The sequence below is a fragment of the Capra hircus genome, chromosome 1, assembly GCF_001704415.2.
Source record: "Capra hircus breed San Clemente chromosome 1, ASM170441v1, whole genome shotgun sequence".
Classification (NCBI taxonomy): Eukaryota; Metazoa; Chordata; class Mammalia; order Artiodactyla; family Bovidae; genus Capra; species Capra hircus.
Window position 1 is genome coordinate 50,203,556 of NC_030808.1, and position 12,458 is coordinate 50,216,013.

Below are 12,458 nucleotides of genomic sequence, written 5' to 3' on the forward strand. Positions count from 1 at the left end.
GAATGCTCAAACTACCGCACACTTACATTCATTTCTCATGTTCGCAAGGTAATGCTCAAAATCTTTTCAAGTTAGGCTTCAACAATACACGAACTGAGAACTTCCAGATGTACAAGCCAGATTTAGAAAAAGGCAGAGCAACAGATCAAATTGCCAACATCCACTGGACCATGGAAAAGCAAAAGAATTCCAGAAAAACATCTACTTCTGCTTCATTAACTATACTAAAGCCTTTGACTCTGTGGACCATAACACACTGTGGAAAATTCTTGAAGAGCTGGGAATATTAGACCACCTGAGAAATCTGTATGCAGGTCAAGAAGCAACACTTAGAACATGAACAACACACTGGTTCAAAATTGGGAAAGGAGTACGTCAAGGCTGTTTATTGTCACCTTGCTTACTTAACTGATATGCAGAGTACATCGTGCAAAATGCTGTTGACTCACAGCTGAAATCAAGATTGCTGAGAGAAATATCAATAACATCAGATATGCAGATGACACCACCCTTAAGGCAAAAAGCGAATAGGAACTAAGGAACCTCTTGATGACAGTGAAAGAGGAGAATGAAAAAGTTGGCTTAAAACTCAACATTCAAAAAATGAAGATCATGGCATATGGTCTCATCACTTCATGGCAAATAGATGGGGAAACAATTGAAATAGTGACAGACTTTATTTTCTTGGGCTCCAAAATCACTGCAGATGGTGGCTGCAGCCATGAAATTAAAAGACATTTACTCCTTGGAAGAAAAGTTATGACCAACCTAGACAGCGTATTAAAAAGCAAGGACATTACTTTGACGACAAAGGTCCATCTAGTCAAAGCCATGGTTTTTCCAGTAGTCATGTATAGATGTGAGAGTTGGAGTATAAAGAAAGCTGAGCACTGAAGAATTGATGCTTTTGGACTCTGGTGCTTGAGAAGACTCTTGAGAGTCCCTTGGACAGCAAGGATATCTAACCAGTCAATCCTAAAGGAAATCAACCCTGAATGTTCCTTGGAAGGACCGATGCTGAAGCTGAAACTCCAATACTTTGGCCACCTGATACAAAGAGCCCACTCACTGGAAAAGACCCTAATGCTGGCAAAGATTGAGGACAGGAGGAGAAGGGGATGACAGGGCATGAGATGGTTAGATAACATGGTTGACTCAATGGAAATGAACAAACTGAGAGATAATGAAGGAGAGGGAAGCCTGGTATATTGCAGTCCATGGAGTAGCAAAGAGTCGGACACAACTGAGCAACTGAATAACAACAAAAATATTCTGATCCTATCATTCCTGTGCCAAAAAAGCTTTAAAAGCACTGTTTTGTCTACCAAATTAAAAACAACATAGTATAGAATATAAGATGCTTCATAACTGCTTTCATTTTTCGCTGCCGTGGTTTGACCGACTGTGCTCACTCTCTGCATGCACTGGTCTGTCCAGCATCCACTCCCTGCACTGTGCTTAGGTTCCCTCTCACATGCTTCTCCTTCCTGTCCTGTCTACACAAACAGTACCTACTGATCTTTAAGGTCAGTAACCAGTGACTCTCTTGCAGGAAGAGAGTCTCTTTCTTTAGTCCTTCTTCTACCCTGCATCTCAATTAGAATGTTTTCCCTCCTTGGAGATCCCACATTGTATTTTCTAGATGCTTCTCTTAGGCCTCATCTGTTAGGTACCTGTGTATCTATCTCATCCTCACTAGACTCTGCTTGATTTCTTTTGTATTCTCCTCAGTGTCTTGAATATCCTACTCATTTAACTCAAAGAGGTTGTAGGAATAAGAATACTTATTAAGGGGAATTTACACTTGTGGAAGAAGTATAATCCGAGTTATCACAAAATTTATTATCAACTCTAGGTTACCCTAGATTAATATTTTTCTACATGCCTCAAAATTAATATTTTATTAACATTTTAATAAATGTTAAAATTAATATTTTTTACATGCCTTTCATCCTAACTTTGAAGTTTGAAATGTTTTCTTATGGCTCAGGTATCGCCTAAAAATTAACATTAAAGCATTTGGGGCCCTGGAGATGTAGGGAAAACACTATTGTGATAATGCTAGCACAATTAAGAAAAAGCTTTTTTAACATACAAAATCTGAAACACAACCTCCTTTTCCCCATCCCACACATGTAAACCCACAAGTGCACAAAACCGAAAACACGCTATAATTTATCCTCCAACAACATTAGATTAAAACTGCAACACTGTACACAGAGGACATATTCTCTGAAAGATAACACTTGAGATTCACAGATAAGTTTAAGGTCATTCTTATAAACATGTGCCTCTCTACCAAAATAGCAAAAGCCACAATATCAGAAAGAGGAATCATTCCATGTATTTATCTAGCAGTATCTTCAACAGATTCTGTGCACAGGGTCATTTTAGAACGATGTCACTTGAAGTAACATGACAAGTCAGAGATAGTGTTTAATCACATAAGAAACAGTGGCATTCTTAATCTTTTAAGAGGAACAAATAAAGACAGTTGGACACAGTGTCAGTATCTGTACATAAGCAGATACATTTCAAGCTCCCAATATCTTAAAACATTTAGTGCGAATATTTTTACCTCAGATAATTAAAACAAACGAACCAGCAATAATAAACAAATATCTATTCATATTCATAATATGAATTAAGGAACAGGTTCATAATGGGGCTGGAATTTGAGGGAACAGAAACAGTCCTATAGGAAAGAAATCTCATACCAATAAAATAAAGCAACCTGATAACTCTTAGCTTGCAAGTTTCATGTTAAAAGGAGAGTAGTACCTTAGCTAACTTGATTATGCTAGGTGGGAAGGGGGAAGAGAATGGGGAGTAAATGAAAGTCACAGAAAATTCTTACACTCCATTTTAACTATGAATTAGAGGGCTTTTTTTTCCCCTTAGAGCTCTCTACAGTTAGCAAAAAGAGCAATTAGCATTTAATTTATTCTTGCTGCCGTCACCATTTATCTAGTGAAGATGCAAATAAAAAGTGCAAATAGTTCTAATGGATGACGGGGGCTGGCGCGTCGACAGAGGACACGACAAAGGGGAGCGAGTCCTCACTGCATTTACAGAATGTTCAGTTTTATGAATTCCCTTTATGGTGCTCCATATGTACACTTAACTTTAAATTTTTAGTACTCATCTAAATTTTCTTACCTTTAAAAAGGGAAGATGATATTTGAGAAATTTCCTTTAATAAAACAAGTCTGAATGATAGTTGTTACTATTTGACACAAAAGCATTGTTTTCTTACTTTTGGAGACAACTAAGAAAATACGTTGGGTTATATGAAGATAATACATCAGTCTCCAAGTATCCAAGTCCCTATACCCTTTATTCCCAGGATAATATGTTTTTTAAAAAAGTTTTTAAAAACTGTACACAATGTATGTAGGGTGAGGATACATTGTAACACTTAGCATTTTCATTAATATATGAGTCTTCTTAAATCAAAATCATTCTCCAGTCCTTCATCCCTTCTCCTTTGTCTCCCTCTTACTGTGACTACCTATGTATAATGACTGCTTGTTTAAAAGAATAAAAAAATCCTATTTTAAACACACACACAATAATTAACATTCTACTTTTGGCTGAAAGCCAGTGCTGGAACAAAACATTTAAAAAAAAAAAAAAAGACCTCTCAAACTGTTAGTGTACCATTACCGTCCTCACCCTCCAAGCCCTTTCCTGCCTGACTCGTGCCCACTGCCCACCTCCATCATCAGTTTCAGCACTGTAATAACTCAGCAATCAGTTATAGAGTGCCTCTGGAGTATTCATTAGGAACTATGCTGAATAAAAGGAGGAAGGGGAGAAAGACATAACGATTTCGGTTTTAAATTAAAAACAAAAATAGGGAGAATTATTGTAAATGAAAATGAACTCCCTACCTAGATTGGTTTTATTCCAGAACCAAGGGATATGGAGATTTAGATATCTGGAGGGAATAGACAACTATTCCCATAGAAATGAAGTATTATTCTTGGTTCATTTCATAAAGTAAGGGAAGTAAGTGGAATTGGGAGCAAGGATGTAGTAAGTTGCTTGTACACACGAAGCCAGTAAGTTCTAGAGCCAGGAAGTAAAATTCAGGCCTGATTCCAGAGCATGGCTGATCTGTGTTGATCAGATTTTTTGTTAAAATGCAGCTATCTAATTTGCCTTATCATTTTTACTTCTGACTAAAGCAGTTGAACAGATACTCTTCTACAAAAACACTTTGTTCAATTTGAAAGGAGCGAGAACACTGGGAAACTGGTTACCCTAATCACCTGGAAAGTCTTGCATGTAGAAAGTATTTACGAATATATATTAAGTAATTAAATCAGTCTGGATTGAGGAACTACAAAGACATAAAATGAGAAACAAACTCCAATCCAAGGTCATGCAGAAAGGAACTACAGGATTCTAGATGGACTCATTCTTCCACCTGCTGAAGTCAGACTCTTACATCTCCCAACAGTGAAATGAGAAGAATTAGGCTTTTTCTACTTTGTCAGTTGTTACATGCTCTGTGGTCTACCAAACTGGAACTATGTTTCCTTTAAAAGATAATAAAAAAGGAGACTAAGGGCAGACACTTATGGCATTTAATACATTATATATAAATCTTTATAATCTGCCTTAAGAGTCAAACAACTAGACTGAAATGAGAAATCTTACATGTCTAATTTGGGTTAAAATATTCAGTCTAGTTGTAACATGTAATTAAATTTGAGACTATAAGCACTGCAATGCTAATACACACAACATATGAGATTAGACCCTAAAGAATTTTAATTAGGATTATTTAGATAGAACTAAATAGATTCAGCTTTCAATAAGAGGGAAAGTTTACAATTTATTCAATGTCCTCTGGGATATTAACATGTATCAAAGACAAGAACATGAAAGTTCACAGAAAAAAACATGTAATCTTTATAGCTGAAATCACTATTATATGTGAAGTTATTATACCTATAGTTAATTATAGTTAATATAATAAAATAAAATTCCCTACCTATAAGCAATTATAACTCTAATTTTAAAAACTACCACCATTCACAGAAAAATTAATAGCCTATGTTCTAGGGCTTAGAAGGGCAAGATTATATTAGTGTTAAGATTACATAACATATTATCTAAGAAAAACCCTGAAACAAGAGGTCTTCAATGAACTGGATAGTGTAATTATTATATTTTAAGTATTTCTCAAGTTCATTCAGGAAATAAGTTGTAATATGTTGCTAAGATATAACTATTCATGTCAGAGCTTGTCTGAACATTCTCTTGAAGTCAAGTGTGACCATGTATGAATGAAAAGTAATAGAAACTAAAGGAGGGAAAAAAAAAAATCACTGGAAAAAAAGACAAGTCATTCTTACCAAGATTCTAGATTGTAGAAATATACTTTTGAGGATAAAGTCTCCATTTTTAGAGAATATTACAAAAATGCTTTTACAAGTGCTATCTCTTCCATTTACATCACCTTTACATGACCTTGGAGAAAATCTTTACAGATCTTCATATTTATAATAGATGAAAGACTGAAGATATCAACAGGAGGCACTAACAAAAACTTTCTGCAAACGTCACCACTCTTCCCCTTTGTTTTGAGTGCCAGAGTAGACAGTTTTGACCCCTGCTATCCTGGCCACTCTAATAATAATTATTAGGAAAACTAATAATATTATACAAAGTATTCCTTCACACATGTGCATGCACACACATATGTGCACATACACAGAGGAATTTAGTGCAAGCCATTTTTCACTTGTTTCTTGATTAACTCACCCACTACAAACAATCGCCTGGAAGGAACAGTCTACTCCCCTAAAATAACAACTTAAGATCAAAAGAGATAGGAACATTTTAACATTACAGTCTTCAAAAGAGGCAAAGCCTTCTGCAGCTGAAGGAAGATGGTGACAATCTAATCCCAGAGTCAAAAACATCATGGAAGCAAATACCAGGAAACATGACAGGACAGCTCTGTCAAGGGCCCACTGAGGGGTCTACACTCAATAATTTCTGCTGTTGCCTCTTTGGTTTCCTGTGTGCTTAGATTCTTTCCTGTACATGTAACTGACAGTGGTAATATATATCGTGTTACTCATTATGTGTGAGGGTCTCTTTCAGTATTACAGAGAAAGAGCTTGCTCTGTAACAGGGAACTAAAAAACTTGGTGTTTTGATGTATGTGAGAAGTTTAATTTACCTGTCTAAGGTATACTCTCCCAGGCAACAATAATTCCAAGGACTGATTGCCGATATGCTATAATAATACAGCACTTTTTCAAATTAGATGGAACTAGAAGAGTTGGGATTGCCTGGTGGCTCAGAGCGTAAAGAGTCTGCCTGCAATGCAGGAGACCTGGGTTCAATCCCTGGGTTGGGAAGATTCCTCAGAGAAGGGAATGGCAACCCACTCCAGTACCCTTGCCTGGAGAATTCCATGGACAGAGAAGCTCGGTAGAATGCAGTCTATGGTGTCACAGAGTCGGACACAACTGAGTGACTAGCACTTTCCCACACTTTTTCCATTTTTTCAGAAGAGTCAAGAAAGTGCTGATTCTCCCATGACAATTTATTAATGGGAAAATATTATGCCGATGAAAAAAGAGAAGGTATACTAAACTTCTGGCAAATTGTCTAGTATCTTCCTATGAAAATTAAATCATTATTTATACTCTTCTTCCTGACTTCCTTTAGGTTCAAGTTTTAATAAGCTTCTGATTATTTATAACTTGCAGATAATTAAAGACTTGCAGGGAAATGTCACACTAGACACAAAAAAACACGGCCCAACCTTTTATACTACCTCCTATCAGAAGATTATAAGCAGGTTGTTTAGCTGCTTCTTTGTGTATTTCTTACCTTGGCTCCTTCTAAAGGCAAGTCATTGCGTCTGTGTTTCCGGAGAAGCACTGGGTCAGAGCCCATCCGACTATGCCGTCCATTTGCATTGGAACTCGCTGTGATGCCGGGCTTCGGAGAGCCATCCCCAAAGAGGCGACATCCCACCGACTGATTAGTCCCCAACACATCCCGTGGACACCAGGCTTCAAGAGGCATGGGCTGGTCTCTGGAAGGCACACTCTCCACGGGATGGAAGTGACGACTCAGTCTGTTGTCAGGGGGCACTGGGGGAGGTCTCTCGGGTGGAGGGGGAGGAGGGTCTCTTAAGGGCGGTGGTGGGGCTGGGAGTGGTTTATCTTGTTTTCTCACCATGCAAGGAGAAGACTGGAGAAACACAAGAGGAAAAAAGAAAAGGTGTTCCATGCACTGAAATACCTTCCAGATGAACATATTATTGCTTTTGTTTTCTAAGCCATACTAGAGCTTTATTAGATTCCTGTGCCTTCTTTTAATGAATTTCTTTTATCACCAATTAATGAAAGTTTAAAAAATTATGAAAGACTCAAATATATCTCATTAAGATTTCTTTGTAAAAAATGAATATGTAAACTCAAAATTTAGGATTATAATGACTACAGGAAAAAAAGCAGCAGAATATCAAAATTAGATGATTCTGACCAGTTGACATTAAAATAATGTCATTAAGTATTTTATTTGCACATTTCTATGATTTAAGAGAGACAGCAGAAACCATCAAGAAGTTGTTGTTCTGCTTTTTAAAAGAGCACTTTGATTTGCAACACCTCTGAAAAACAGAAAATGTCGGTTTTGTTAGTTTTGTTTTCACCTCTATAATACAAAGCAACTGACAAGGGCAAGATGTGCTCTCGTTCTTTATCAGTCATTAGGTGGCGCTAGTGGTAAAGAATCCACCTGCCGACATAGGACACGCGGGTTCGATCCCTGGCTGGGAACGATCTCCTGGAGAAGGAAATGGTAACCTACTCCAGTACTCCTGCCTAGAAAATTCCATGGACAGAGGATCCTGGGCAGGCTATAGTTCGTGAGGCTGCAAAGAGTCGGACGTGACCGAGCATAGACACACACAACAGAAGAATGAAAAATCACAAATAATAGAGCAGCGTTACTTATAGACCTTACTTGAATTGTACTGATCCTTGGGGGAAAAAAACAGTTTGTTCATATATGGAAATATAAACGAATAAGCTGCTAAACTGATCTATGTGACTTTTGCAGGCTTTATTTTCATTTACACAGTTCATCTGACAAATGATTTATGCTTTCATTGTCAGAAAATATTGCAGAAAAAAGGAATGTGTTGTTTACATAATTCTAAGTAACATCCTAAAAAGTCTTAATATGATCTTAAAACTATGCTAATTGTAATGTAGAAAAATCCAGTACTGCTAAAACACTGTGTTTCCAACTAGTTTTATGCTGTAAAGCATATCACCAAATGGAATTAATGTTTAAAATCTTATATTTAATAAAGCAAAATATTCCCTTATCAAATTTAGAAAAAAAAATCTGCACAGAACTAAAATAAACTGTGGGCTTAAGTGTACAGATAGAATTATGTCTTTAATATTAAAGAGTAACATAATTACTTTGAAAATACTCTAATTCTTTGTAATTAATTCCTTCATATATAAAAGGTACATACAATTCCCTCTTCTGAGTCACCTTGAAACATGGATGATAATTTATCACATCTTAAACCTTTATGCAAATACACTTTCGTAACATTTTTCTTGTCAAGACACTATGAAAATGAGTACAAAATATCATTTAATAAGAACATGCAATTTATTTTAATACATATAATGACCTTTTAAATCCATTTTACAGAATAACTATACTTTACTATTTATTTTAGCAAATCAGGGGGCTGTTACAGAGGTGCTTTCTTTGAATAATTATGCAACTCTTACAGTAATAAAGGCAAGGAATATAATAGTGGAATTGCTATACACAAAATGAGAAACCCATCAAAGTAGCTCATAAACGAGAGCATAAGAAATATGATTAATGGAGATTTAAAAACCTGAGCCATCAATAATCATCACATAAAACTATTATCTGTGTTTCTAGCAATATTGATTTACCTTTGGTGAACCAGTTGGGCTGCCACAGGGAGATCGAACTATGCCTTTCTGAATTAGGTCCAGGCGAGGAGGCACTGGTGGGAGGCTTAGATGAGGGATCTGGAGAGGGTCTGGGTGTGGCTTTCTTCTCTGTGCCAGGGGAGACGACCCAGGTGATGTGACTGGGGAATTCTGCCTGTCAGTGCACTAGAATATAGAAAGAGAATGATGCTGCTTATGTGATGTGTGAAGTGTGTACCTTTCAGCTCTTAAGACAGTTGGTTTTGAGAAGGGATCTGCCATTGAACATCTGTTAAAATAAACTCACTTAGTTTACTCTGATTAATAGATGGAAAGAGCACACATTGTTCCCCCAAGGGCAGTATTATGTAAAGAATAAACAGATTAGTTTCTCCTACATATTGCACAAGGGGCCGAGGAAAAAAGCAGCCGAAGTGCAGTTTGAAGACAATCAAATGCAGGCCTTCTTCTAGAAACCCGTCTCCAGAAAAACACAATGCAGTGATGCACATTGCTCTTGGTTATCTATGTTATAGAATTTTCTTAGCTGTTTCCTAGGTGTTATAGAATCTTCTTAGTGTACAAATCTTTCTGTTCCATATAATATGTATAATATCTAATGTATAATCTACTTTAATGAATACAATCAGACAGGTTTTTCTTAAGTTGTATATTTATAATAAACAGCTTTAAGAACAAATATTTCCCCCTAAGTCTTCACATAGAAATTAAATCCTCAAGTGAAATGTTCTTTAAAAACAATTAAACCTAGGAAACTCTGTACTTCTAAAACATGATACTATTACAGGGTTTCCATGTTATTTGGTAGATAAAAGAGCACCAAAAAGCCATCAATAAGTACTGATTTGTATGTATGTATGTAATCCTTCTGATTTGTATGTATGTATATACTTCCCTGGTGGCTCAGACAGTAAAGCGTCTACCTACAATGCAGGAGACCCGGTTCAATCCCTAGGTCAGGAAGATCTCCTGGAGAAGAAAATGGCAACCCAGTCCAGTATTCTTGCCTGGAGAATCCCATGGACCAAGGAGCACGGTAGGCTACAGTCCATGGGGTCACAAAGAATCAGATACAACTGAGCGAATTCACTGTCATGTAACCTTTTCTATTTTGAAAGAGTGTGTATACGTGTGTGTGTCAGACATACGCTGATTTCCATATTTGATATAAAAGTTATCCTAATTAAACAATATTCTATTTTGAAAATACCATGCAGTTTTCTTTTCAAGGCTAAGTTACTACCTCTTTATTTGGAGATCTAGGCTTATGCTTGATACTTAATATTAATCTAACATGCTTTGATATTCATCTGTTTCCTCGTGTGAGTATTTATGAAGAATTTGAAGCTTGTGTTTAAGCCATTTTCCCCCTAACATTACTCACCTTTACAAGAGTAGTCAATGTCAACTGTCAGTTTAATTTCAACTCTAGCAGCAGTGAGAAACTTCCTTAACTGAGATGAGATAATAAATTTGTGTTCACATCCACACTAAGTTATATCATGAAAGGTTTTCGTTTTTAATTTACTAAAATTGAGGTCTGTCTGATTTTTTTCTTATGACTAGACTAGCCTTATGGGTTTCTAGGAGGACGACCATGTTGATCAACTAACACTTTAATCACATCACATCAAGGGTCTACACTATCAATGTGATTTCATCGCTACTGACGCTGACCTTGACTACCTGGTTAAGGCATTGACTGTCAGGGTTGCTACACTATAAAATTACTTTTTCTACCCTTTCCCTTACTCTACTCTTTGCAAGAAAGTTACTACGTGAAGCCCACATCAAAGGAGTTGGGACTTGCTCTTTTAAAATAAGCATGTCTGAGCAGAAGCTTCCACACTACATTTCAGGTATACCTGAATATTGTCATGAAATCACTGAACTATCAATTCTCTGCCTCTCTACTCTCTGCCAAATAACTGAAAAACAGGTCAATAAATGTTGATGTACTTTCACATGCAAATTTTAAGAACATTTTCTTTTTATTCATTTCATGGTTCTCTTTATATCTCTTATCTTGTGATAAGGCAAAACATTTGACTGTTACTTAATTGAAGGAAAAAAAGTAGAAACTCTAGAGTCATAACCTGATTTTAATGCAGCTAGTCACTCTTACTAGTAAAACAACAGCTTTACCCCAAAGGCCATGGAGCCTCAGATGGTCATGAATTTGAACCTGACAGAGTAAAACCAATCAAAAATGATCACACAACAGAAAAAAATCCCGATGTCAAACTATAAGAATCACAGTATAAAGCAACTCAGATCAGGAGAGGTCGCCAGAAATCTAATTCTACCCAATTCCCATTAAGGATAAATTACATTATTTGAGAACTAGCGAAACTGATCTGGTTATTATTCTTTACAAAACAAGATTCAAGAAACAAAGTTATCTTATGTAAGTTTTACATATATACAAACACACACACAGAATACAGAGCATGTCACTGTATCAGTTACTTGGAGAGAAATTTTTCAGTGCCAGGTCCATTCACAGGAGAAGGGGGTGACAGAATATGAGATGGCTGAATGGCATCGTCAACTCAATGGACATCATGGAGACCGAGCAAACTCCAGGAGATAGTAGAGGACAGGGAAGCCTGGTGTGCTGCAGTCCATGGGATCACAAAGAGTCGGACATGACTTAGCAACTGAACAACAGCAAGGTGCATTCACTGCAAAGACTATCTATGCTCCACCACGCATTCTTCTTCCACAACTATCTGCCTGCTTCCTTAATTACCTGGAACAGGAAGGAGAATTCTGAGAGTCAACGGCCCACTGTCACCATCAGAACTTGACTTCTGCTTTAATTACTAATTTAACATTTAAGCCATACCAAATCCCCAAGAAAAAGAAATGCAAAAATGCAAAATGGCTGTCTGAGGAGGTCTTACAAATATCTGGAAAAGAAGAGAAGCGAAAAGCCAAGGAGAAAAGGGAAGATATAGCCATTCAATGTAGAGTTCCAAAGAACAGCAAGGAGAGATAAGAAAGCCTTCTTCAGTGATCAATGCAAAGAAATGGAAGAAAACAATAGAATGGGAAAGACTAGAGATCTCTTCAAGAAAATCAGAGATAACAAGGGAACATTTCATGCAAAGACAGGCTCAATGAAGGACAGAAATGGTATGGACTTAACAGAAGCAGAAGATATTAAGAAGCAGTGGCAAGAATACACAGAAGAACTATACAAAAAAGATCTTCATGACCCAGATAATCATGATGGTGTGGTCACTCAGACTCACCTAGAGACAGACATTCTGGAATGTGAAGTCAAGAGGGCTTTAGGAATCATCACTATGAACAAAGCTAATGGAGGTGATGGAATTCCAGTTGAGCTGTTTCAAATCAAAGATGATGCTGTAAAAGTGCTGCACTCAATATGCCAGCAAATGTGGAAAACTCAGCAGTGGCCACAGGACTGGAAAAGGTCAGTTTTCATTCCAATCCCAAAGAAAG

The 12,458-nt window shown here is 36.9% G+C and overlaps 1 protein-coding gene across 9 annotated transcripts in view; it reads right to left on the reverse strand.

Annotated features, from left to right (window-relative positions):
• Nucleotides 1-12,458, reverse strand: part of CBLB (Cbl proto-oncogene B) — a 222,574-nt gene that overhangs the window by 46,982 nt on the left and 163,134 nt on the right. For all 9 annotated transcript variants that reach the window (XM_018062089.1, XM_018062245.1, XM_018062197.1 and 6 more), the window contains exons 11-12: nt 8,967-9,152; nt 6,859-7,224 (exon numbers count right to left, since the gene is read on the reverse strand). In XM_018062089.1, the coding sequence (XP_017917578.1) occupies nt 6,859-7,224; nt 8,967-9,152 (552 nt within the window). The remainder of the gene's footprint in view (nt 1-6,858; nt 7,225-8,966; nt 9,153-12,458) is intronic.